The sequence below is a fragment of the Boleophthalmus pectinirostris genome, unplaced genomic scaffold (assembly GCF_026225935.1).
Source record: "Boleophthalmus pectinirostris isolate CB_2022bp ecotype Guang Dong unplaced genomic scaffold, ASM2622593v1 HiC_scaffold_1, whole genome shotgun sequence".
NCBI lineage: Eukaryota > Metazoa > Chordata > Actinopteri > Gobiiformes > Gobiidae > Boleophthalmus > Boleophthalmus pectinirostris.
In genome coordinates this window covers 426,242-453,741 of record NW_026570970.1, presented here as the reverse complement: position 1 = coordinate 453,741, position 27,500 = coordinate 426,242, and the positions used below count along the sequence as shown (strand labels likewise).

The 27,500-nt window shown below is 52.7% G+C and overlaps 2 protein-coding genes across 7 annotated transcripts in view; one reads left to right on the top strand and one right to left on the bottom strand.

Moving 5' to 3' along the window:
* LOC110165164 (kinesin heavy chain-like) overlaps positions 1–5,391 on the bottom strand; it is a 21,831-nt gene extending 16,440 nt beyond the window's left edge. The window contains exons 1-6 of the mRNA XM_055153693.1: positions 5,098–5,391; positions 4,439–4,526; positions 4,076–4,149; positions 3,832–3,936; positions 3,425–3,473; positions 3,012–3,067 (exon numbers count right to left, since the gene is read on the bottom strand). Coding sequence (XP_055009668.1) covers positions 3,012–3,067; positions 3,425–3,473; positions 3,832–3,936; positions 4,076–4,149; positions 4,439–4,526; positions 5,098–5,223 — 498 coding nt within the window. The 5' untranslated portion in view covers positions 5,224–5,391. The remainder of the gene's footprint in view (positions 1–3,011; positions 3,068–3,424; positions 3,474–3,831; positions 3,937–4,075; positions 4,150–4,438; positions 4,527–5,097) is intronic.
* Positions 5,392–11,512: 6,121 nt separating this feature from the next.
* Positions 11,513–19,262, top strand: gtdc1 (glycosyltransferase-like domain containing 1). 6 transcript variants are annotated; one of them, XM_055149846.1, is made up of 11 exons: positions 11,513–11,541; positions 13,868–14,052; positions 14,295–14,462; positions 14,748–14,921; positions 14,996–15,049; positions 15,900–15,989; positions 16,523–16,632; positions 16,722–16,866; positions 18,263–18,333; positions 18,472–18,537; positions 18,888–19,262. In XM_055149846.1, the coding sequence occupies exons 1-11, from the start codon at positions 11,530–11,532 to the stop codon at positions 18,986–18,988; spliced, it is 1,176 nt and encodes a 391-aa protein (XP_055005821.1). In that variant the 5' UTR covers positions 11,513–11,529; the 3' UTR covers positions 18,989–19,262. The 6 variants fall into 6 exon arrangements, with proteins under 6 accessions (XP_055005821.1, XP_055005817.1, XP_055005813.1 ...); XM_055149842.1 differs by having other exon boundaries at positions 18,472–18,558; XM_055149838.1 differs by having other exon boundaries at positions 18,467–18,537.
* The last annotated feature ends 8,238 nt before the right edge of the window (positions 19,263–27,500 follow it).

The following is a 27,500-nucleotide window of genomic DNA, read 5'->3' as shown; positions in this document are numbered from 1 at the left end:
ACATTACTATTACATTACTTTAAGTTACTCTCACCAAAATAACTGCGAAAAAGCTGAACTTTTGAGCTGAACCAGGACTAAACAAGGTCTAAACCAGGACTAAACCAGAGCTGAACCAGGACTAAACCAGGACTATAACAGGACTAACCTCAGACTGATTCCAGGACTGAAGAGGAGGACTAAACCAGAACTGAACCAGGACTAAAACAGGACTCACTGTCAGGACGGGCTCGGAGGTGACGCAGGAGAAAGGAGCGGCTCTGCTCCACACCTCATGGAGGTAAGAGCGACTGTCGCCTGATCGCGCTTTACGGACTCTCTGCTGCTCAGGCTCACGGTCCTGATTTCAGCAACTATTTGCAGGTACAAGACCCGGTGCAAGAGTCTGTTACAGCGCGTAACTTCTACCTTCCTTCAACGTGTCCAGAAGTCCAACTTTTTGTGCGATGGTTTTATCTTCCTCTGTCTTTTGGGTGTGAGCGCAGGAGACTTTGTCGGTGCAGAAAATTTCGTCGACGTTGTGGATTTTGTCGGACAGAAAACTTGCAACCGTACAGCACTTCAGACTCACACTGATACAGATTGAACATTTATTTAAATTTGGCAGCTGAACATATTCTGTACTGTACAGGAGACAGGAGTCCCTCAGCCAATCAGGACACAGCGGGAGGAACACAATACGTGTTCATACACTAAAAACAAAAGGCATGCAAAATTGCACAAAAAAAAAAAAAAATTCTAAAAATCAGCGAAACAGCGAGACCGCGAAAAGTGAATCGCGTTACAGTGAGGGACGACTGTAAACCAGGTCTAAACCAGAAGTGACCCAGGTCTAAACCAGGTCTAAACCAGGTCTAAACCAGGTCTAAACAGAGTACAGTTCTGGGTCGGTCCTTTTGCCCGCGGTTAACTGAAGGTTTATCCGGCCGCGTCTCCGCCGTTTCATCGCTGCTGATTTCACGGTGATTTTAGCGAATTTCTATGAAGAAAAACCCACCACTTCAATCCAGGTTAAAAAAGCTTTGTAACGCGCGTTACTCACATTTGTACCGAGTAAAATATTACAATTTTTCCCCCTGTGATGCTGAACATTACTGCGTTACAGCAAAAATCAACGCATTACTGTAATACATTACTTTTATAATACATTACTTTTATACTACATTACTTTTATAATACATTACTCCCAACACTGCAGGTGTAGGACACATGTAGGACACATGTAGGACACAGGTGTAGGACACATGTAGGACACAGGTGTAGGACACAGATGTAGGACACAGGTGTAGGACACAGATGTAGGACACAGGTGTAGGACAGGTGTAGGACACAGTGTAGGACACAGGTGTAGGACACAGGTGTAGGACACAGGTGTAGGACACATGTAGGACACAGGTGTAGGACACATGTAGGACACATGTAGGACAGGTGTAGGAACACAGGTGTAGGACACATGTAGGACACAGATGTAGGACACAGGTGTAGGACACAGGTGTAGGACACATGTAGGACACAGGTGTAGGACACAGGGTGTAGGACACATGTAGGACACAGGTGTGTAGGACACACAGGTGTAGGACACATGTAGGACACAGGTGTAGGAACACAGGTGTAGGACACATGTAGGACACAGGTGTGTAGGACACAGGTGTAGGACACAGGTGTAGGACACATGTAGGACACATGTAGGACACATGTGTAGGACACAGGTGTAGGACACATGTAGGACACATGTGTAGGACACACAGGTGTAGGACACATGTAGGACACAGGTGTAGGACACAGGTGTAGGACACATGTAGGACACAGGTGTAGGACACAGGTGTAGGACACATGTAGGACACATGTAGGACACAGGTGTAGGACACATGTAGGACACAGGTGTAGGACACATGTAGGACACAGGTGTAGGACACAGGTGTAGGACACAGGTGTAGGACACAGGTGTAGGACACAGGTGTAGGACACATGTAGGACACAGGTGTAGGACACATGTAGGACACAGGTGTAGGACACATGTAGGACACAGTGTAGGACACAGGTGTAGGACACATGTAGGACACAGGTGTAGGACACAGGTAGGACACAGTGTAGGACACAGGTGTAGGACACAGATGTAGGACACAGGTGTAGGACACAGGTGTAGGACACAGGTGTAGGACACATGTGTAGGACACAGGTGTAGGACACATGTAGGACACATGTGTAGGACACAGGTGTAGGACACATGTAGGACACATGTGTAGGACACAGGTGTAGGACACATGTAGGACACAGGTGTAGGACACAGGTGTAGGACACAGGTGTAGGACACATGTAGGACACAGGTGTAGGACACAGGTGTAGGACACATGTGTAGGACACAGGTGTAGGACACAGGTGTAGGACACATGTAGGACACATGTGTAGGACACAGGTGTAGGACACATGTAGGACACATGTGTAGGACACAGGTGTAGGACACAGGTGTAGGACACATGTAGGACACATGTAGGACACAGGTGTAGGACACATGTAGGACACATGTAGGACACAGGTGTAGGACACAGGTGTAGGACACAGGTGTAGGACACAGGTGTAGGACACAGGTGTAGGACACATGTGTAGGACACAGGTGTAGGACACAGGTGTAGGACACAGGTGTAGGACACATGTAGGACACATGTGTAGGACACAGGTGTAGGACACATGTAGGACACATGTGTAGGACACAGGTGTAGGACACATGTAGGACACATGTAGGACACAGGTGTAGGACACATGTAGGACACATGTGTAGGACACAGGTGTAGGACACATGTAGGACACATGTAGGACACATGTAGGACACATGTAGGACACAGGTGCAGGACACATGTAGGACACAGGTGTAGGACACAGGTGTAGGACACATGTAGGACACAGGTGTAGGACACAGGTGTAGGACACATGTAGGACACAGGTGTAGGACACATGTAGGACACAGGTGTAGGACACAGGTGTAGGACACAGGTGTAGGACACAGGTGTTACCTTGACGTAGGGGACTCGGTTCTTGTCTTCGTGCACGGACAGGTTGGTCTTGGTCACTGAGGGACAGAATCAAACTCAGTCAGACCCAGACTAAACCAGGACTAAACCAGGACTAAACCAGGACTAAACCAGGACTAAACCAGGACTAAACCAGGACTAGACCAGGACTAGACCAGGACTAGACCAGGACTAAACCAGGACTAAACCAGGACTAAACCCAGACTAAACCCAGGACTAAACCCAGACTAAACCAGGACTAAACCAGGACTAAACTTGGACTTTGAAGTCGTGTTTTCCTGGACCAGACGGTGGTTTTGTTGACGTCGGTCGTGAACGTCAGATCTAAAGTTCTGTATCTGTGCCCCGCCCCAGGTCAACAGGTCAGGGGTCATGTGGGGTCAGGGGTCACGTACCGTCCAGCAGGTCTCGGATCTTGTCCAGGTAAATCTCGAAGTAGGAAACCTGCAGCACAAACAGACTTTACATCACACACAGTATACAGACCAAGACCAGGACCAAGACCAGGACCAGGACCAAGACCAAGACCAGGACCAAGACCAGGACCAAGACCAAGACCAAGACCAGGACCAGGACCAGGACCAAGACCAGGACCAAGACCAAGACCAGGACCAGGACCAGGACCAGGACCAGGACCAGGACCAGGACCAGGACCAGGACCAGGACCAGGACCAAGACCAAGACCAAGACCAAGACCAAGACCAAGACCAAGACCAAGACCAAGACCAGACCAGGACCAGGACCAGGACCAGGACCAGGACCAGGACCAGGACCAGGACCAGGACCAGGACCAGGACCAGACCTTTATGTGGAACTCCAGGTTCTGGTCCATGGCGTAGATGTGGTTGAAGATGTCTGAGGCGATTCTGGGGATGACGCCCATGGCCTCATCGTCGTGAAGAACTCCCTGAAACACAGACAAAACTGAACCAGGACTGAAGCAGGACTGAAGCAGGACTGAACCAGGACTAAACCGCCCTGAAACACAGACAGGTTTAACCCGGATCTGAACCGGTCTGGAGGAGGATCTAATCGTGCTTCTGTACCTCCATGGTGTGGGTTTTTCCTGAAGACGTCTGTCCGTACGCAAAGATGGTTCCATTATATCCACCCAGGACATCTGGACCAGACCAGGACCAGACCAGGACCAGACCAGAGACCAAGACCAGGACCAGACCAGAGACCAAGACCAGGACCAGGACCAGAGACCAAGACCAGGACCAGACCAGAGACCAAGACCAGGACCAGGACCAGAGATCGTACAGGGATCAGAGAAAAAGACGAGGTCAGTCACAGATCCAGTTCTTTTGTGTTTGCACCAATAAACCAGGACTAAACCAGGACTAAACCAGGTCTAAACAAGGACTAAACCAGGACTAAACCAGGTCCAGCACGGGTCCTGGACTCACCTTTGACGATGTGCTTGGCGCAGGTGTCGTACACCTGGATCTGCTCCGAGTCTGGAGGCAAAACTCGATCAAAGACATAAGGCTTCCCCTGAAACAGAGACCGGTTCAACCAGGATCACAACCAGACTAGAGCAGGACTGAACCCTGGACCCTCCACCTGACTGTGTCTCTGTTTGTATATTTGTGTGTATTTGTATATATTTGTGTGTATTTGTGTGTATTTGTATTTTGTGTATATTTGTGTATATTTGTGTATATTTTGTATATATATTTGTGTATATATTTGTGTATATTTGTATATATTTGTGTGTATTTGTGTGTATTTGTGTATATTTGTGTATATTTGTATATATTTGTGTATTTGTGTATTTGCGCGCTAACCGTCAGCACTACTGTGTCTGTGTGTATATTTGTGTATATTTGTGTGTATTTGTGTGTATTTGTGTATATTTGTGTGTATATTTGTATATATTTGTGTGTATTTGTGTATTTGCGCGCTAACCGTCAGCACTACTGTGTCTGTGTGTATATTTGTGTATATTTGTGTATATATTTGTGTATATATTTGTGTATATTTGTGTGTATATATTTGTGTATATTTGTGTATATTTGTGTATATTTGTGTATATTTGTGTATTTTTGTGTATTTGCGCGCTAACCGTCAGCACTACTGTGTCTTCTCCGTTGAACTTGGGGACAAACCGGTCTCCTCTGGTTCGCTCCGCGTCGCTCAGTGGACGGAACCTGCACATGACCCTCACCCCGCACTCCGCCGCGTCCCCCATCCTGCGCGCTCCCGACACACGCGCGCTCCCGACACCTGTCCGGAGAGACGGACACGCGCGCACACGCACACGACAACCGGGAAACGGACCCGCCCTCGGCCCAAAGAGGATCCGTCACCGAGCTTCAGGACCCGACTCCAGGCTCCAGGACCGGACTCCAGGCTCCAGGACCGGACTCCAGGCTCCAGGACCCGACTCCAGGCTCCAGGACCGGGCTCAGACGCGCAACAGGCCGCGGAGTGAGCGCTGTGGTCTGGGTAAACAAAGCGCGTCGGTCCGGGGGGATGGAGCTCCAGGCACCGGGACAAACAAAAGACCAAAGCCGAGTGAGTCGCTCCGTGAGGCGGGGACAAAAGGAAGAAAAACCCGGGACTGACGCTCCAGGAGCAGCGCGGCACCAGGGGCAGAACCAAGCGGGAGGAGAGCGCTCCACGGGCGGCTGCACACACGGACACAGCCCGGTGTTCACGGAGGATGCTCCACGAACACGCCCCGAACGCGCACGGAGCACAGAGGCACTCTGGGAAATGGAGTCCAGACTGGGACTGGCTTGGTTTAGACCTGGTTTAGACCTGGTTTAGACCTGGTTTAGTCCTGGTTTAGTCCTGGTTTAGTCCTGGTTTAGTGCTGGTTTAGTCTTGGTTTAGTCCTGGTTTAGACCTGGTTTAGTCTTGGTTTAGTCCTGGTTTAGACCTGGTTTAGTGCTGGTTTAGTCCTGGTTTAGTCTTGGTTTAGTCCTGGTTTAGACCTGGTTTAGTCCTGGTTTAGACCTGGTTTAGTGCTGGTTTAGTCCTGGTTTAGTCTTGGTTTAGACCTGGTTTAGTCCTGGTTTAGTCCTGGTTTAGTCTTGGTTTAGACCTGGTTTAGTCCTGGTTTAGACCTGGTTTAGTCCTGGTTTAGTCCTGGTTTAGTCCTGGTTTAGGGTTTAGTCCTGGTTTAGACCTGGTTTTGCCATAGCAATTCAGTTAAAATAAAATGAAATAATTAAATGAAATTAAAAATTAAATAAAATAAAAAATAAAATAAAAGATGGTTCTGTATTTTTTGAGGGAATCACGAGACTAAAATCTGAAATACAGAAGTGTCCTGGACGGTCCAGCAGAGGGCGCTGTCGCACTGAGGATTATGAGCCTGTTATTGGTTTACTCACATTTGTCTCACAATAAATAAATAAATAAATAAAGTTCATTAAGTCTGTTTCTTGTGAAGAGCTCAGGAAAATAATTATTATTGATTTAGTTTTTGACTCGTCCTGATCTCGGAACGTTCTGCTCAACTCTCAATCAATCAATCAATCAAACTTTATTTGTATAGCACTTTTCATACATTTGAAATGTAGCACAAAGTGCTTCACATGCAACAGAAACATTTTTAATACATTAATTAACACCCCCCCCCCCCCCCCCCCCATACCACAATTTAAACAGAAACATAAAAACTAAAAAACTAATAAACATAAAGCTCTTAAAAGTTATAGTAAAAATTAAAAGTGTATAGTTAAGACCAGATGGAGACAAAATAAAATAGTAATGATAATTTAATTTAAAACTACCATAATAATAACAATAATAATGATAATTGAAGTTAAAACAGGTAAAAGTTTCAGTTAAAAGCTAAATTAAAAAGATATGTTTTAAGTTTACTTTTAAAAATATGAACACTCGCAGCGGACCTCAGGTCCTCAGGTCGACTGTTCCACAGACGGGGGCCGTAAAAGCTGAACGACGCCTCAGCGTGAGTTTTAGTCTGGACTCTTGGGACAGTTAAAAGACGAGACCTGAGGACCTGAGAGTCCGAGAGGCTCATATGATAAAAGCAGATCAGATAAATAAATAGGACTAAGACCATTAAGAGCTTTATAAACTAATAAAAGAACTTTAAATCTCTCCTGAAGCTCACAGGAGCCAGTGCAGAGACTTCAGTACTGGGGTGATGTGCTCTCGCTCCCTGGTCCTCGTCAGCAGCTGCAGAGTTTTGGAGGAGCTGCAGTGGAGCTGTAGATTTCTTTGGAAGACCAGAAAGGAGAACATTACAGTAATCAACGCGATTTGTAATAAAAGCATGTATTTAAGTCTCTGCACTGGCTTGAGAAAGAAAAGGTCTGACTCTGGCAATATTTTTTAGATGATAAAAACCAGATTTAGTGATGGACCTGATGTGTGGCTCAAAGCTAAGCTCACTATCAAGAGTAACTCCTAAACTTTTCACCCTCTCACAGGGTTCAGTGAGGAGGTTTGGAGCTTAGCTTTGAGCCTCTCTCTCTGAGCTTCAGGACCAATAATTAAAACCTCAGTTTTGCCCTGGTTGAGCTGGACGACTCTGTAGATTTAATCTTCAGGTTCAAAGCATCACTTGTGTTTTATTTGTGAAATGTATTTGACTCATTTTCCACGTCAGAGTTTAGTCCCAGAGTCACATTCAGAAACTCCGACACCACAAAGACGATTTTCAGACTGGACGAGGGTTTTCTCCATAGAGACACTTTGATTTGATTTGATTTTGAGTGGGTCTAAAAAAACACAACACAATAGACAGACATAGAAAACACACACACACACACACACACACAGAACAACTTTAACACACTTCACTTCATTTAAATTATTTTTATTTTCATTTCTTAAAACTCATGTTTATGTTTTTAGTTTGTCTTTTTATTTAGATTTTCCAGTTTGTTCCATTTGTTTACATCATTGTTATAAAAAGTGTGTGTGTGTGTGTGTGTGTGTGTGTGTGTGTGTGTGTGTGTGTGTGTGTGTAGTGTGTGTGTGTGTGTGTGTGTGTAGTGTAAACTTGTGAGTGTTGTATTTTTTCTGTTGTGTTGTTTATTACTAATATGTTGGTTTTTTTTTCTCAAGGGGCATAAAATAAAAATAAAAAAAATAAAATAAAAATGTATCTGTCAATCTAGACAGATAATACAGGTCAAAAGTTTTAGAACTAAACACTTTTCCATTTTTTATTCAGTTTATTGTGTTGTTGCTCTGAAATAAAAGCACAGAATAAAAAAGCAGTTTAAGTTGAAAAAATAAATAATTTTTTCTCGAAACATTTTGTTCTTCAGCGTGAATCTGAGTTCACCTGACGCACCTGACGCTCCTGACATTCACCTGACGCACCTGACGCACCTGACGCTCCTGACGCTGACGCACCTGACGTTCCTGACGTTCACTGACGTTCACCTGACGCACCTGACGTTCACCTGACGCACCTGACGTTCACCTGACGCACCTGACGCACCTGACGTTCACCTGACGCACCTGACGCACCTGACACCTGACGTGACCTGACGTTCACCTGACGTTCACCTGACGCACCTGACGTTCACCTGACGCACCTGACGTTCACCTGACGTTCACCTGAACCTGACGCTCCTGACGTTCACCTGACGCTCCTGACATTCACCTGACGTTCACCTGACGCACCTGACGTTCACCTGACGTTCACCTGACGCATCCTGACGTTCACCTGACGCTCCTGACGCACCTGACGTTCACCTGACGTTCACCTGACGCACCTGACGCTTCACCTGACACCTGACGTTCCTGACGCTCCTGACATTCACCTGACGTTCACCTGACGTGACGTTCACCTGACGTTCACCTGACGCTCCTGACATTCACCTGACGTTCACCTGACGCACCTGACGCTTCACCTGACGTGACGCACCTGACGTTCAACCTGACGCTGACTGACGTTCACCTGACGCACCTGACGTTCACCTGACGTTCACCTGACCTCCTGACGTTCACCTGACGCTCCTGACGTTCACCTGACGTTCACCTGACGACTGACGCTGACGCTCCTGACATTCACCTGACGTTCACCTGACTGACGCACCTGACGTTCACCTGACGCTTGACACCTGACGCACCTTCACCTGACGTTCACCTGACGACGTTCACCTGACGCACCTTCACCTGACGCTCCTGACGTTCACCTGACGTTCACCTGACGCTGACGTTCACCTGACGCTTCACCTGACGCTGACGTTCACCTGACGTTCACCTGACGCACCTGACGCTGACGTGACACCTGACGTTCACCTGACGTTCACCTGACGACCTGATCCTGACGTTCACCTGACGTTCACCTGACGTTCACCTGACGCTCACCTGACGTCACCTGACGTTCACCTGACGCACCTGACGTTCACCTGACGCTCCTGACGTTCACCTGACGCACCTGACGTTCACCTGACGCTCCTGACGTTCACCTGACGCTCCTGGCGCTGTGCTCCTGCCGACAGGGAGCTGGACTTGATCGACCTGCAGGAAACAGAAGCACCGTTTTTCTTGTTGATGTGACTGATTTTCTTGTGTGATTCTGAAATCTACATTTTTCACTTTTTTGTTGTTTGTTGTTGTTGTTTTTGTCTGTTCCGTGTTTGGATCGTTTCAGGCTCAGACCTCAGACCTGCTCCACTTCAACTGCAACAAAAACAGGAAAAATCAGACAGTTTTATTTATATATTTATATATTTATATAATCCTGGTCTGTGGTCTGGTCCTTGGACTGGACCTGGTCTGGATTTTGGGACTTTTCTAATAGGAGATAAAGGATAATTACTGGGGACGTTTTATCGGCGCCGTTTGAAACTTTATTAAACTCTGAGAGATAACCTCTGACCTTTGACCTCTGACCTGCGCTGCCCCAAACACAAGAAGAAGAAGAAGACGACGAGAGAGATAAGAAGCGCCGTGGAGGAAAAGGCAAGACCAGGTTTAGACCAAGTTTAGTCCAGGTTTAGTCCAGGCTCAGACCCGGTTCAGACCCGGTTCAGACCCGGTTCAGACGAGCGTTCACTTGTCTCTGTGTCGTGGCTCTGAGACCTCGTTAAACCTGGACTTCATCAAACAGGTCCTAATCCTGATGAGGACCAGGTCTAATCCAGGTCTAATCCAGGTCTAATCCAGGTTTTAACCAAAGACACATGTTTAATCTGTGTGTAATTAAAACTCTTCCTCCAACGGCACCGACGAAGACCCTGACCAGGACTAAACCAGGACTGAACCAGGACTAAACCAGGACTAAACCAGGACTGAACCAGGACTAAACCAGGACTAAACCAGGACTAAACCAGGACTAAACCAGGACTGACTAAACCAGGACTGACCAGGACTAAACCAGGACTGAACCAGGACTGAAAACCAGGACTAAACCAGGAAACCAGGACTAAACCAGGACTAAACCAGGACTAACCAGGACTAACCAGGACTAAACCAGACTACCAGGACTGAAAACCAGGACTGAACCAGACTAATAACCAGGACACTTTACCAAAGATGTGGCTGGTTCTGGCTGGTTCTGGGTGGTTCTGGCTGGTTTCTGGTGGTTCTGGCTGGTTCTGGCTGGTTCTGGCTGGTTCTGGCTGGTTCTGGGTGGTTCTGGGTGGTGGTTGCTGGGTGGTTCTGGGTGGTGTTGCTGGGTGGTTCTGGCTGGTTCTGGCTGGTTCTGGGTGGTGTTGCTGGGTGGTTCTGGGTGGTGTTGCTGGGTGTTGGTGTCGGGTCGGGTGGTGTTGGGTGTTGTCGGGAGGTGGTGTCGGTGTTGAAGTGCAGATGTGTGCAGATGTTTTGGTGAGAAGTGGATTAGACTAAAGTGTGATGGAAACGTCTTGTGGGATTAAAACAGAATTACTCCTTAATCTGTGTTTTAATCCCACAGCACCACCTGCTTTTTTACTCCACACTGCGCTTCACCCTCGGCCCTCAAACACCGGGTCAAACGCCGCCACATGGGTCAAACAACTCCACACGGGACGAACGCCTCAACGCCGGTGTGAACGGGTCTGCCTGGGTGGAGGTGGGTGGTGTTGTATTATATTGTTATTATATTATATTGTTATTATATTATATTGTTATTATATTTTTGTGATGTGTGAGCTGCTGTTGTGTCATTTTCTTTGTGGATAAATAAAGTTTGTTTTAGTCTGAGGTTCTCAAAGTGGCGTCCGGGGACTCTTGGGGCCCTCAGAGCTTCTCTACAAAACAAAAAAAGAAAGAATATTAAGTTTTAAATCAACTTTAAATCAAATGTATATTTACATTAGTATTAAACCTTAAACATTGTTTATATTCAGTGTAAAATATGATGAGCGGAGCCTGTTTGATCTGTATTAAACCATTAAACACATCATTTATTATAAATATATAAATATATAAATGCTATAAAACTCAGTCCATGGTTTAATCTCTGTAAAAATACACATTATAAATATATAAATAAAATATAAATATAAAGTCAGTCTCGGGTCTGAGGCGCCTGTCTCTTTAAGCAGCGTGATGACGTTTTCACAGAGACGCACTGATGCAGGAAGTGGTGAGTACACGTGCGGCTTTGTTTGACATGTTTAAAACATCTATAATCTATAATCTGTCATCTATAATCTATAAATGCGCTGTAAACGCGCCGGAGACAAGTGCGGGCGGGAGAGCTAACGCGGGGCACGGCTCTGTCTGCGGAGAGTTTAACAGAGGCCGAGGTGGCTAATGCTAATGCTAATGTTTACAAAGTCCAAATAAAACACAAACATAAAAACTATAAATACAAATAAAAACTATAAATACTGATAAAAAACATGTATGTTCAGATAAAACACATACATGCAGATAAAACCTGTTTTTTACAGATTTATTTCACAGAATGAGCAGATTATCAAAATAAAACCTGAACTTTCGGTTTGTGGAGATTTAAAAATAAAACCGTGAAACGAGACGAACTTTATCACACTTCAAGTCTCCGTACAGAGTGAAGTTCTGTTCTGTTCTGGGAGAAGAAACAAACACTGTGAAAAAATGACTCTGAATTTAGTTAAAATTAAAACAAAAACAATAAAAGACCCAGACCGGGTCCAGACCGGGTCCAGACCGGGTCCAGACCGGGTCCAGACCGGGTCCAGACCGGGTCCAGACCGGGTCCAGACCGGGTCCAGACGGGGCAGGTGGTGGTTCAGTCTAGTCCTGTGTGCTCGGGTCCTGTGTGCTCGGGTCGTGTGTGCTCGGGTCCTGTGTGCTCGGGTCGTGTGTGTTCGGGTCCTGTGTGCTCGGGTCGTGTGTGCTCGGGTCGTGTGTGCTCGGGTCGTGTGAGCTCGGGTCGTGTGAGCTCGGGTCGTGTGAGCTCGGGTCGTGTGTGAGCTCGGGTCGTGTGTCTCGGTCTGTTGTGTTCGGGTCGTGTTTAGCTCGGGTCGTGTGTCGGGTCGTGTGAGCTCGGGTCGTGTGAGCTCGGGTCGTGTGAGCTCAACTCAGGTGTTATTCACCAAAAATCTCACATCAGGAGAAATAATGAATCTGACACAAGACTAGAATTATAAACACCTGCCACCAGCACCCGCCACCAGCACCTGCCACCACACCCCGCCACCAGCACCCGTCACCACCACCCGCCACCAGCACCCGTCACCACCACCCGCCACCAGCACCCGCCACCAGCACCCCACCCACCAGCCACCCGCCACCCAGCACCCGCCACCAGCACCTGCCACCACCCCGCACCACGCCACCACCCGCACCCGCCACCACCACCGCCCGCCACCACCACGCACCCGCCACCACCACCCGCACCACGCACACCACCCGCCACCACCACCCGCACCACCACCACCACCACCACGCCACCCGCCACCACCAGCACCCGCCACCACCACCACCGCACCAGCACCGCCACCACCACCCGCCACCAGCCACCAGCACCCGCACAGCACCCGCCACCAGCACCGCCACCACCACCCACCCGCCACCACCACCGCCACCACCACGCCACCACCACACCCGCCACCACCACCACCACACCAGCACCCGCCACCACCACCACCAGCACCCCACCACCGCCACCCCGCCACCACCCCGCCACCGCCACCACCCCGCCACCAGCACCCGCCACCACACCCACCACCACCAGCACCACACCCGCCACCAGCACCCGCCACCAGCACCCGCCACCCGCCACCACCCACCACCACCCGCCACCACCCACCACCACCACCACCGCACCGCCACCACCCCACCACCGCCACCACCGCCACCACCACCACCACCCCACCGCCACCAGCACCCGCCACCAGCACACCCGCCACCACCAGCACCAGCACCCGCCACCACACCCGCCACCAGCACACCCGCCACCAGCACCCGCACCCACCACCACCACCACCGCCACCGCCACCAGCACCCGCCACCAGCACCCGCCACCAGCCACCACCCGCCACCAGCCACCCACCCGCCACCACCAGCACCCGCCACCAGCACCCCCCACCACCCGCCACAGCACCCGCCACCACCACCCGCCACCAGCACCACCGCCACCAGCACCCGCCACCCGCCACCCACCCGCCACCACCCGCCACCAGCACCGCACCCACCGCCACCGCACCCGCCACCAGCCACACCACACCGCCACACACCGCCACCACCACCCGCCACCCCGCCCACCACCACCCGCCACCAGCACCCCACCACCACCCGCCACCAGCACCCGCCACCAGCACCCGCCACCAGCACCCGCCACCAGCACCCGCCACCAGCACCCGCCACCAGCACCCGTCACCACCACCCGCCACCAGCACCTGCCGAAAATCACAAGCACCCACTGAACTCACCCAACTTTAGTCCTGGTTTAGTCCTGGTTCTGACCCGGTTCTCTCTCCCAGGCAGGTCCTGGTCCGGTTCTGCTCTTGGAGCCGTTCTATGGAGGGTCCCACAAACAGCTCATGGATCTTCTGGTCCAGGACTCGGACTGGACCCTGTGGACTCTGCCCTGCAAAAAATGGCACTGGAGATCCAGAACCTCGGCCCTGGTCTACAGCCAGAACCTGCCCCGGGACCACCACTACAGGTACCGGACCAGAACCAGACCAGACCCAGGACCAGAACCAGACCACCACTACAGGTACCGGACCAGAACCAGACCAGACCCAGGACCAGGACCAGACCACCACTACAGGTACCGGACCAGAACCAGACCAGACCCAGGACCAGAACCAGACCACCACTACAGGTACCGGACCAGGACCAGAACCAGGACAGGACCAGGACTAGACCAGGACTGGACCTGGACTAAACCAGGTTCTTTTTCAGGGTCCTGTTCTGCTCGTCGGTCTTGAACCTGTGTGAGCTCGTGGCCCTGAGGCCGGACTTGGCCGGACTAAAGAAAGTCCTGTACTTCCACGAGAACCAGCTGGTCTATCCCCGACAGAAACCCCAGAACCGGGACTTCCAGTACGGGTACAACCAGATCCTGTCCTGGTGAGTCCAGGCCCGGTCCAGTCCTGGTTTAGTCCCGCTTTAGTCCTGGTTTAGTCCTGTTTTAGTCCTGGTTTAGTCCTGTTTTAGTCCTGCTTTAGTCCTGCTTTAGTCCTGTTTTAGTCCTGGTTTAGTCCCGCTTTAGTCCTGGTTCAGTCCTGCTTTAATCCTGGTTTAGTCCTGCTTTAGTCCTGGTTCAGTCCTGGTTCAGTCCTGGTTCAGTCCTGGTTGAGTCCTGGTTGAGTCCTGGTTGAGTCCTGGTTCAGTCCTGGTTCAGTCCTGGTTTAGTCTCGTTGCAGATCAGGTCGTCTTTAACTCGCGGTTTAACTTGGACTCGTTCGTCGGGTCCGTGAGGTCCTTCCTGAACCAGATCCCGGACTACAAACCTCAGGACCTCGAGTCCAAGATCCGGTCCAAGTCCCGAGTCCTGTACTTCCCCCTGGACCTGCCCCAAGTCGAGCCGTGAGTCTGGGTCTGGTTTTGGGTCTGGTTTTGGGTCTTGGATCTTTCTCATTCTCTTGTTTTTTCTTTTTCAGATTTCTTCCTGAGCACAAACGACAGAGACGCCCCCAAGTCCAGAGTCCCCAACAGTAAGACCAGGACCAGACCAGGACCAGGACCAGGACCAGGACCAGGACCAGAGACCAGACCGGGACCGGGACCAGACCAGGACCAGACCGAGACCAGATCGAGACCAGACCGAGACCAGGACCAGACCAGACCGGGACCAGGACCAGGACCAGGACCAGACCAGGACCAGGACCAGACCAGGACCAGACCGAGACCAGGACCAGACCGAGACCAGATCGAGACCAGACCGGGACCAGACCGAGACCAGATCGAGACCAGACCGAGACCAGACCGGGACCAGACCGGGACCAGGACCAGACCGGGACCAGACCGAGACCAGACTGGGACCAGACCGAGACCAGACCGGGACCAGACCGGGACCAGACCAGGACCAGACCGAGACCAGATCGAGACCAGACCGGGACCAGATCGAGACCAGACCGAGACCAGACCGGGACCAGGACGAGACCAGACCAGACCAGACCGGGACCAGACCGAGACCAGACCGGGACCAGGACCAGACCAGACCAGACCGGGACCAGACGACCAGACCGGGACCAGACCAGACCGCAGACCGGGACCAGACCGGGACCAGACACGAGACCAGACCGAGACCAGACGAGGACCAGATCGAGACCAGATCGAGACCAGACCAGGACCAGACCGGGACCAGACCGGGACCAGACCGAGACAAGGCTGAGACAAGACCCAGACAAGACCGGGACCAGACCGGGACCAGACCGAGACAAGGCTGAGACAAGACCCAGACAAGACCAGGACCAGACCAGGACCAGACCGAGACTAGACCGAGACTAGACCGAGACTGAACCACACAGATTTAAAGGGCTCTAAACTCTCACTTGTTTTCAGATCTGAAGACCCAGACCAGGGTCCAGACCAGGGTCCAGACCAGGGTCCAGACCCGGTCCGGCCCCTGCACATCGTGTGGCCTCACAGATGGTGAGTCAGAGGAAACTTGGATCTAAACCAGGACTATGACAGATCTCAGCCAAGACTAGAGTGGGACTAACCGGGGTCCTGCCGGGTCCATGTGGTTAGTGGTTAAAAGGAACCTCCGCACCTGCCACGGGTACCTCCGCACCTGCCGGGTACCTCGCACCTGCACGGGTACCTCCGCACCTGCCACGGGTACCTCCGCACCTGCCACGGGTACCTCCGCACCTGCCACGGGTACCTCCGCACCTGCCACGGGTACCTCCGCACCTGCCACGGGTACCTCCGCACCTGCCACGGGTACCTCCTGACGCAGAGGTTGTGGGTTCGACTCGCGACTGGATTAACACAAAGCATCTGGAATCCTCATAATCTCCAGACCAGGACCAGACCAGGACCAGACCAGGACCAGGACCAGACCAGGACCAGACCAGACCAGGACCAGGACCAGACCAGGACCAGGACCAGACCAGGACCAGGACCAGACCAGGACCAGGATCAGATCAGACCAGGACTAAGTGTGTCTTGTTTTGTTGTAGGGAGCATGACAAAGACCCGGCTCTGCTCTTCTGGGTCCTGCTCAGACTCAAAGACCGAGGTCTGGACTTCAGAGTCTCTGTTCTCGGGGAGCGGTTCTCCGAGGAGCCTGGTGAGTCCTGGTTCAGTCCTGGTTCAGTCCTGGTTCAGTCCTGGTTCAGTCCTGGTTCAGTTCTGGGTCTTACCCGGTCTGTGTTGCAGAGGTCTTTGCTGAATCCAGGGATCTTCTGGGGGACCACGTTCTTCACTGGGGCTTCGTCCAGAGCAAAGACGAGTTCTATAAAGTCCTGGCCGAGTCCGACCTGGTCCTGTCCACCGCCAAGCACGAGTTCTACGGGGTCTCCATGTAAGAGTCCTGGTCTGGTCCCGGTCTGGTCCCGGTCTGGTCCTGGTCTGGTCCCGGTCTGGTCCCGGTCTGGTCCCGGTCTGGTCCCGGTCTGGTCCTGGTCTGGTCCTGGTCTGGTCCTGGTCTCCTCCTCTCTCCTCTCTCCTCACTCCTCTCCTCTCTCCTCTCTCCTCTCTCCTCGTCTCTCTCTCTCTCTCTCCTCACTCCTCACTCCTCTCTCCTCGCTCCTCGCTCCTCCTCCTCTCCTCTCTCCTCGCTCCTCGCTCCTCGCTCCTCTCTCCTCTCTCTCGTTCCTCTCTCCTCGCTCCTCGTTCCTCTCTCCTCTCTCCTCTCCTCTCTCCTCGTTCCTCCTCCTCCTCTCTCCTCGTCCTCTCTCTCTCTCCTCGTTCTCTCTCTCTCTCTCTCCTCTCTCTCCTCTCTCCTCTCTCTCTTCCTCTCTCTCCTCGTTCCTCTCTCCTCGTTCCTCTTCCTCGCTCCTCGTTCCTCTCGTTCCTCTCTCTCCTCTCTCCTCTCTCCTCTCTCCTCGTTCCTCTCTCCTCGTTCTTCTCTCTCTCCTCTCTCCTCTCTCCTCTCTCCTCTCTCTCTCTCTCCTCTCTCCTCTCTCCTCTCTCCTCTCTCCTCTCTCCTCTCCTCCTCTTCCTCTCTCCTCGTCTCCTCGCTCTCCTCTCTCTCTCGCTCCTCGCTCCTCGTTCCTCGCTCTCCTCGCTCCTCGTTCCTCTCTCCTCTCTCTCTCTCCTCCTCTCTCCTCTCTCCTCTCTCCTCTCCTCACTCCTCTCTCCTCCTCCTCCTCCTCCTCTCTCCTCTCTCCTCTCTCTCCTCTCTCTCCTCTCCTCTCCTCTCTCCTCTCTCCTCTCTCTCTCTCCTCTCCTCTCTCCTCTCCTCCTCTCTCTCCTCTCCTCTCTCTCTCTCCTCTCCTCTCTCTCCTCTCTCCTCTCTCCTCTCTCCTCTCTCCTCGTTCCTCCTCTCCTCTCTCCTCGTTCCTCTCTCCTCTCTCCTCGTTCCTCTCTCGTCTCCTCTCTCCTCGCTCCTCGTTCCTCGTTCCTCTCTCCTCGCTCCTCGTTCCTCTCTCCTCTCTCTCCTCTCTCCTCGCTCCTCTCTCCTCGTTCCTCTCTCCTCTCTCCTCGTTCCTCTCTCCTCGCTCCTCGTTCCTCGTTCCTCGCTCCTCGTTCCTCGTTCCTCTCTCCTCGCTCCTCGTTCCTCGTTCCTCGCTCCTCGTTCCTCTCTCCTCGCTCCTCGTTCCTCGCTCCTCGCTCCTCGTTCCTCTCTCCTCGCTCCTCGCTCCTCGTTCCTCTCTCCTCGTTCCTCTGGCTCGGTCCTGGTCTGGTCCTGGTTCAGTCCTGGTCTGGTCCTGGTCTGGTCCTGGTTTAGTTCTGGTTTAGTTCTGGTCTGGTTCCAGGTTGGAGTCGGTTCACTGTGGGTGTTTTCCGTTGGTTCCAGACTCTTTGGTTTATCCTGAAATATTCCCAGGTAAAATTAAACATTAAAAACAGATTATTACAGCGAGATTATTTTGACTAACGCCCCTGTCTGCCCCTGTCTGCCCCTGTCTGCCCCTGTCTGCCCCTGTCTGCCCCTGTCTGCCCCTGTCTGCCCCTGTCAGTCCAGTACAGGTTCAGGACTCCGGCTCAGCTCCTCAAGAAACTCACACGATTCTGCAAAAGACCAGAACTTGTACGAACCCACACTGTGCAGGTACTGCTCCTGCCTGCTCCTGTCTGCTCCTGTCTGCTCCTGTCTGCTCCTGTCTGCTCCTGTCTGCTCCTGTCTGCTCCTGCCTGCTCCTGTCTGCTCCTGTCTGCTCCTGTCTGCTGCTCTCTGTCTGCTCCTGTCTGCTCCTGTCTGCTCCTGCCTGCTCCTGTCTGCTCCTGCTGCTCCTGTCTGCTCCTGTCTGCTGCTCCTGCCTGCTCCTGTCTGCTCCTGTCCTGCTCCTGTCTGCTCCTGTCTGCTCCTGTCTGCTCCTGTCTGCTCCTGCCTGCTCCTGTCTGCTCCTGTCTGCTCCTCACCCTTGTTCTTCTTTTCAGGTGGACATGTCTCGTTTCTCTTGGGCGACTCTCAAACCTCAGTTTTTGGACCTGCTGTCTGCACCTGTCAGCTCGCCCCTGCCTGCTCCTGTCAGCCCTGACAAACAGGAGCAGCACCTGTCTGAAGATGGACAAACCCTCGGGGGAAAGACTCCGTGACAAAGACTCATTTTTCTTGGAACTGTTTTGATCTTTGGAGATGTTCTGGACAAGACCTGAGGTGGACCTGAGGTGGAGACCTGAGGAGGATCTGATTAGGACCTGAGGTGGAGACCTGAGGTGGAGACCTGAGTTTTGGTCAGATTCAGTTGTGTAAAAAACCTCTCTGACTCGTTTTATGTTTGAATATTTTAATAAAGTGATTTTCAGGTAAAACATTTCAGAGTTTTTCTGTTTTTCACGGGAAACGAAACAAAATCAAAAACTTGAGTCAGAGGAGAAAGTTCAGCTCACGAAGACGTTTGTGTCCGACACGTCCAGAAAAAACAGATTTAATCATCTTAATCTTAAAACGTGACGAGTTTAGAGTCTGAGCGAATGTGCAGCTCAGGAGGAAGTGTGTGTGTGTGTGTGTGTGTGTGTGTGTGTGTGTGTGTGTGTGTAGGGGGTGTTTCTCTCACTCTGAAATATTCAAATATTTAACGAAACGTTTGCTGCAGTGAAAATAAACGACTTTTACACAAAAACAAACATTAAAAACATTTTACACACGACAGGAAGTACCACACTGATGACATCACACTGATGACATCACACTGATGACATCACACTGATGACATCACACTGATGACACCACACTGATGACATCACACTGATGACATCACACTGATGACATCACACTGATGACGTCACACTGATGACGTCACTACGATGATCAAAACATTCGACTGATTTTACATTTTTCACACAAACACATTTTTCTGACACTTTGAACCTGATTTGAACTCAATAAATGTGTTGGTTTTTTTCTCACATTGGAGGAGTTTGCGTCTGTCGCTCTGGTAACAGTTATGAAATTCATCATTTCCAACCAGGAAGACACATTTTTAACCTCAAGAAGATGACAAAAAAAAACAAAAAAAAAAAACTTAAAGATTTTTAAATTGAAGTGTTTTAGTAAAAAAGTGGAGAAACCTGCCGACAGATCCTGCACGATTATGTTCAGAAGGACAAGAAAGTCACGATGATGTCACGGTCCCCGGGCAGGTGCAGGCAGGTGCAGGCAGGTGCAGGCAGGTGCAGGCAGGTGTTGACAGGTCAAAACAGGCTCTTATTTTGAAGTGACACCACTTCCTGCAGCTTCAAATATGTGTCCAGAGGCTCAGTCCTGGTTTAGTCTTTGTTTAGTCCTGGTTTAGTCCTGGTTTAGTCTTTGTTTAGTCTTTGTTTAGTCCTGGTTTAGTCCAGGTTTAGTCCAGGTTTAGTCCTGGTTTAGTCCTGGTTTAGTCTTTGTTTAGTCCTGGTTTAGTCCAGGTTTAGTCCTGGTTTAGTCCTGGTTTAGTCTTTGTTTAGTCCTGGTTTAGTCCAGGTTTAGTCCTGGTTTAGGTTCTTATTCTTTCATCTTCTTCCTTTTTCCTCGTCTCTTCTTCCATTGACTTCCACTTTTTTGATCTGCAGAAAAAAACAAAAAAAAGATTAAAACCAAATTTAAACCAGGACTAAACCAGGACTAAACCAGGACTAAACGTTTCCTCACCTCACTGTGGTTCTCCTCAAACTCATAAGGATCGTGTGGTTCTGTTTTGATTCCCAGACGCCTCAGATCTGGATCCAGGGTCTGGCTCATGGTCTGGTCCTGGTCTGGATCTTGGTCTGGATCCTGGTTTCGACCCTGGTCCCAGTTCAGATTCTGGTTCAGGTTTGGGACATGACTCATTAGGACCGACACAGTCTGGTTTGTGGACAGAGACAGTTCAAGAACAGACCTGCTTCTGGAAGTTCTGCGTCTGCTCCAAATCCCAGTCCAGATCCTGGCCTAGACCTCGACTCTGGTCCCGGTCTGTCTCTGGTCTGGTCTCTCGATCTGTCCCCGGTCTGGTCCCGGTCTGGGCGGCGGCTGGTCTGGGCGGTCTCTGGGCGGCGGTCTGGGCGGTCTGGGCGGCGGTCTGGGCGGCGGTCTGGGCGGCGGTCTGGGCGGCGGCGGTCTGGGCGGCGGTCTGGGCGGCGGCGGTCTGGCGGCGGTCTGGGCGGCGGTCTGGCGGCGGCGGTCTGGGCGGCGGTCTGGGCGGCGGCGGTCTGGGCGCGGTCTGGGCGGCGGTCTGGCGGCGGTCTGGGCGGCGGTCTGGGCGGCGGTCTGGGCGGCGGCGGTCTGGGCGGCGCGGTCTGGGCGGCGGTCTGGGCGGCGGTCTGGGCGGCAGCGGTCTGGGCGGCGGTCTGGGCGCGGCAGTAGGCGTAGCGGTGGTTCATGTGCTGCGAGTACGAGCCGGAGTGGGAGAAGCGTTTCCCGCAGCGGTCGCAGGCGTACGGCTTCTCCCCCGAGTGAAGACGAGAATGTTCCAGAAGATGATGTTTGTGTTTGAACGACTTGAGGCACACGGAGCACTGGTGAGGACGACGACCTGAAGCACACACGACACACGACACACAAGATACACACACACACACACACACACGTTTTGTTAATCCACGTCATAAGAGAAAAAAGATCATGTGATGTGTAAAAAATCTGATCTTGAATTTCAATTAAAAATCACAAAACTTTTATTCTTAGAATTTATTCAAATTCAGCAGGACAGGATTAAAAAGATTAAAGGGCCACATTTGGCCCCTGGGCCATAGTTTGTCCACCTCTGAGTTTAAAAACGTGAAAGTGTAAAAAGCAGAAATTTGAGTTTCATGTTTCATGTTCCAACAGACTCAGGTCAGTTTCACACGTCGTCTGTGTAAAAGTGTCACACGAGGCTGGAGCACTTCCTGTTCAGCACACGGCGGCAGCGAGAGCGATGTCCACACAGTGACCTGAGTGACCTGGGCGACCTGACTGACCTGAGTGACCTAAGTGTTCTGAATGACCTGAGTGACCTGAGTGTCCTGAGTGACCTGAGTGCCCTGAGTGACCTGAGTGCCCTGAGTGTTCTGAGTGTTCTGAATGACCTGAGTGACCTGAGTGTCCTGAGTGACCTGAGTGTCCTGAGTGACCTGAGTGACCTGAGTAACTTGAGTGACCTGAGTGTCCTGAGTGACCTGAGTGTTCTGAGTGTCCTGAGTGTTCTGAGTGTCCTGAGTGACCTGAGTGTCCTGAGTGTTCTGAATGACCTGAGTGACCTGACTGACTTGAGTGACCTGAGTGACTTGAGTGTCCTGACTGACCTGAGTGTTCTGAGTGTCCTGAGTGTTCTGAATGACCTGAGTGACCTGAGTGACTTGAGTGACCTGAGTGTCCTGAGTGACCTGAGTGTCCTGAGTGTTCTGAGTGACTTGAGTGACCTGAGTGTCCTGAGTGTTCTGAATGACCTGAGTGTCCTGAGTGACCTGAGTGACCTGAGTGTCCTGAGTGTTCTGAGTGCCCTGAGTGTCCTGAGTGACCTGAGTGTTCTGAGTGCCCTGAGTGTCCTGAGTGACCTGAGTGTTCTGAGTGCCCTGAGTGACCTGAGTGCGTCTTACCCGTGTGCTCGTAGCGATGTCGCAGGAGGGAGCTCGTTTTCTGAAACGTTTTGTGACACAAGTCGCAGTGATAAGCCCCGCCCCCTCTCCTCACAACCGCCTCGTCTGATTGGTCGAGCAGGAGGTCAGCTGACACGTCCTGGAAGAGAAACAGTCCAGATTAAACCAGGACTAAACCAGGACTAGGACCTGACTCACACTGACCTGAGGTTGTGGGCGGAGTTTCCTCGTCTCGAGTCCAAAAAGACCCAGACCAGGACCTGACAAAGACCCAATGAAGCCCGGGTAGACCGAAGTCTGACCAAACCTGCCCAGACCAGGACCCAGACCAGGACCCAGACCAGGACCCAGACCAGGACCCAGACCAGGACATAACCTGGGCCCAAACCTGGGAGCGTGGGCCTTGGGCAGGGACAGGTCCAGGGGGGCGTTGGGGTCCTGGCAGAGGTCCAGTGGGGACCTCGGGGTGGTGAGGTCCGGGCAGGTCCCGTGAGGACTCGGTCCGGTCTGAAGCATCCAGTCCCTGAGCGTCGCCGGGGGAAGTCCAAGAACCAGGGACAGTCTCAGGAGGTCCTCCGATCCCGGGTCCAGGTTGAAGTCCAGGAGGGTGAGTTGGTCTGAGCGGGGGGGCCAGGGGGGCTCCGACAGGTGCTCTGACAGGTGCTTTGGCAGGTGCTCGGGCGGGTGGAGCGCCCGGCGGAGCGCCCGGTCTCTGGGGCAGAAGTAGCGCTCGTGTTGGTGCCGAGGAATCTGACCAAAGAAGGACTTTTCACAGAAACGACACGAGACCAAGTCCATAACCCGGTCTGGGATCAGGTCCAACCCCTGCAACAGGAACAAGACCAGGTCTGGACCAAGACTGGACCAGGTCTAGACTGGGTCTGGACCAGCGTGGGTGGGTGTTTGTGGGTGTGGGTGGGTGAGTTTGTGGGTGTGGGTGGATGTGGGTGGGTGGGCGTGGGTGGGTGTGGGTGGGCGTGGGTGGGTGGCTGTGGGTGGGTGTTTGTGTGGCGTGGGTGGGTGAGTTTGTGGGGTGTGGTGGATGTGGGTGGGTGTTTGTGGGTGTGGGTGGGTGTTTGTGGGTGGGTGGTGTTTGCGGGTGAGTTTGTGGGCGTGGGTGGTGGGTGGGTGATTGTTTGTGGGCGTGGGTGGGTGGGTGTGTGGGTGTTTGTGGGTATGAGTGGGTGTTTGTGGGTGGGTGTGGGTATGGGTGGGTGTGGGTGTGGGTGGGTGTGGGTGTTTGTGGGCATGGGTGGGTGTTTGTGGGTGGGTGTGGGTGGTGGGTGTGGGTGTGTGTTTGTGGGTGTGGGTGTTTTGTGGGGTGGGTGGGTGTGGGTGTTTGTGGTGGGTGGGTGTGTGGGTGGGTGGGGGTGTTTGTGGGTGTGGGTGGGTGTGGGTGTGGGTGGTGTTTGTGGGTGGGGGTGTTGTGTGGGTGTGGTGGTGGGTGTGGGTGGGTGTTTGTGGGTGTGGGTGGGTGTGGGTGTGTGGTGGGTGGGTGTTTGGGGTGGGTGTTTGTGGGTGTGTGGGTGTGTGGTGTGTGTGTGGGTGGTGTGTGGGTGTGGTGGGTGTGGTGTTGTGGGTGGGTGTGGTGGTGTTGTGGGTGTGGGTGTGGGTGTGGGTGTTGTGGTGGGGTGTGGTTGTGGGTGTGGGTGTGTTTGTGGGTGTGTGGGTGGGTGTGGTGTGGTGGGTGGGTGTGGGTGTGGGTGTGTGTGGTGTTGTGGGTGGTGTGTTGTGGGTGTGGTGTGGGTGTGGGTGTGTTTGGTGGGTGGGTGTTTGTGGGTGGGTGTGGTGTGGTGGGTGTGGGTGGTGTGTGGTGTGGGTGGGTGTGGTGTGGGTGGTGGTGGGTGGGTGGGTGGGTGGGGTGGGTGGGTGTGGGTGTTGTGTGGGTGGGTGTGGGTGGGTGTGGGTGTGTTTGGTGTGTGGGTGTGGGTGGGTTTGTGGGTGTGGGTGTGGGTGTGTTTGTGTGTGTGGGTGGGTGTGGGTGTGGGTGTGTGTGGTGGTGTGTGGGTGTGGGTGTGTTGTGGGTGTGGGTGTGTTTGTGGGTTTGTGTGTGGTGTGTTTGTGGGTGTGTGGGTGGTGGTGTGTGTGGGTGTGGTGTGTGGTGGGTGTGGTGTGTGTGTGTGGGTGTGGGTGTGTGGTGTGTGGTGTGTGGGTGTGTGGGTGTGTTTGGTGTTTGTGGGTGTGGGTGTGGTGTGGGTGTGGGTGTTTGGTGTGGTGTTTGTGGGTGTGGGTGGGTGTTGTGGTGGGTGGGTGGTGGGTGTGTGGGGGTGTTTGTGGGTGTGGGTGTGGGGTGTGGGTGTGTGGGTGTGGGTGTGTGGGGTGTGGGTGTGGGTGGGTGTGGGTGTGGGTGTGGGTGGGTGGGTGGGTGTGGTGTGGGGTGTTTGTGGGTGGGTGTTTGTGTGGGTGTGTTGTGGGTGTGGTGTGTGGGTGTGGGTGTGTGGTGTGGGGTGTGGTGTGTGGTGTGTGGGGTGGGTGTGTGTGTGGGTGGGTGTGGGGTGGGTGTTGGGGTGGGTGTGGGTGTGTGGGTGGGGTGGGTGTTGTGGTGTGTGGGGTGGTGTTGTGGGTGTTTGTGGGTGGGGTGGGTGAGTGGGTGTGGTGTGGGTGGGTGAGTGTTTGTGGGTGTTTGTGGGTGGGTGGGTGGGTGTGTGGGTGTGGGTGGGTGTTTGCGGGCGTCAGTGGGCGACTCGTGTTCGTACCTGTTTCTCGTGGTGGAAGTCAGCGTCCTCCATTTTGACTCGAGTTTTTGGCTCTTCCTGATCTGCGGCGCACAAACTGAGCGCGCTCAGTAAACCCTCCCCCTTCGGTCCGGACTTCAGGACCCCAGAGTCCGAGTCCAGATCTGGTCCGGACTGAGGACTGTGGGCGGGGCCTCTGGGGCTCGCAGTGAGGTCACAGTCAGGAGACCGAGAAGGAGAGCGGTTAGTCCTCGAGTTGACAGGGTTGGTGTTGTTGGCGGCATTGGCGTTGGTGTTGTTGGCGGCGTTGGCGTTGGCGTTGGCGTTGGCGTTGGCGGCGTTGGCGTTGGTGCGGCTTGTTGGCGTTGGCGTTGGCGTTGCGGTTTCGTTGGTGTTGTTGATGTTGTTGGCAGCGTTGGCGTTGGTGGCGTTGGCGTTGCCGGTGTTGGCGTTGGTGTTGTTGATGTTGTTGGCGGCGTTGCCGTTGGCGTTGGCGGCGTTGCCGTTGGCATTGGCGTTGGCGGCGGCGTTGAAGCACTTGCGGCCGCTGATGTGGGAGCTGTAGGAGCCGGAGTGGGAGAATCGTTTCCTGCAGGTGGCGCACTCGTACGGCTTCTCTCCTGAAAAACACCAGACGAAGATTCACGAGAATATTTATATTTGTATTTATATTTTTTAGAAGAAGAATTGAAGACGAAACGCCTCCTGCTGCACTCCAGCGCCCCCTGTTGACCTGAGTGTTGACCTGAGTGGATGACCTGAGTTCTGACCTGTGTGGATGACCTGAGTTCTGACCTGAGTGTGTGACCTGAGTGTATGACCTGAGTTCTGACCTGAGTGTATGACCTGAGTGTATGACCTGAGTTCTGACCTGAGTGGATGCGCAGATGTTCTTTCAGGTGATGTTTGTATTTAAAAGCTTTTCCACATTCGCCGCATTTAAACTTCCTGTTTACATCAGACGCCAACTTCCTGTTTCCTGTGATGTCACAGAGGGGCGGAGTCTGTGGAGACAAGAACCAGAGTCAGGTCTGGACCAGGTCTGGACCAGGTCTGGACCAGGTCTGGACCAGGTCTGGACTGAACTTGTGCAGATCTGACCTGGTCCTGGGAAGATCTCCACTCTGACACAATCTGGTTCTGATCCAGGTCCAAGACTTGGTCTGGGGTCTCACTGAAGTCCGGGTCGAGTCTAAAGCCCAAGGTGAGGCGGGGGTCGAGGGGTCGGGGGTCGAGGGGTCGGGGGTCGAGCTCCTTCAGTTGCTCCACAGGAAAGAACAGCGCCTCCTCCTGGTCTGAAAAACACAAACAGTCCTGGTTTAGTCCTGGTTTAGTCCTGGTTTAGTCCTGGTTCGGTCCTGGTTTAGTCCTGGTTTAGTCCTGGTTCGGTCCTGGTTCGGTCCTGGTTTAGTCCTGGTTTAGTCCTTGGTTCTGACCTGGTTTTTCTGGAGACTCTGGGTAGATCACAGCTGTGTCACTCCTGCAGAAAACCTCCTCCAGACTAAAGGCCGGGTCTAGACCGAGGTCTGGACCAGGATCTAGATCAGGGTTTGGACTCCAGCACTGTCCTGAAACACACAGATGTGGCATCAACGGTCAGAGCGAGTCCAAGTCCAGGTCCGAGTCCAGGACCGAGTCCATGTCCGAGTCCATGTCCGAGTCCAAGTCCGAGTCCAGGTCCGAGTCCAAGTCCGAGTCCATGTCCGAGTCCAAGTCCGAGTCCAGGTCCGAGTCCAGGTCTTGGACTTGGGTCGGGGCTGTGACACGGTGATGTCATAAATTTGCTGTGAGAGGAAAGTTCCAGAGTGAAACTTTAAAACAGAAATCTGAGGTTCAACGCTTCAGTTTTTAATGAATTTAATACTCCTGTCTGCTCCTGTCTGCTCCTGTCAGCTCCAGCTCCTGTCTGCTCCTGTCTGCTCCTGTCAGCTCCTGTCTGCTCCTGCCTGCTCCTGTCAGCTCCTGTCTGCTCCTGTCAGCTCCTGCCTGCTCCTGTCTGCTCCTGTCTGCTCCTGTCTGCTCCTGTCAGCTCCTGTCAGCTCCTGTCAGCTCCTGTCTGCTCCTGTCTGCTCCTGTCTGCTCCTGTCAGCTCCTGTCTGCTCCTGTCAGCTCCTGTCTGCTCCTGTCAGCTCCTGTCTGCTCCTGTCTGTCAGGGAGACTGTCAGAAGAATGAACTGAAAATGGTTTAAGAAACTTGTTAATCCAACAATAATCTGAGATTATGTCGAGTCTCAAATCAGACACAGATTAAAGTCAGATTAGACGCTCGGACACGAGCGACGCCAACGACACGAACAACGAACAACGAACGACACGAACAACGAACGACACGAAC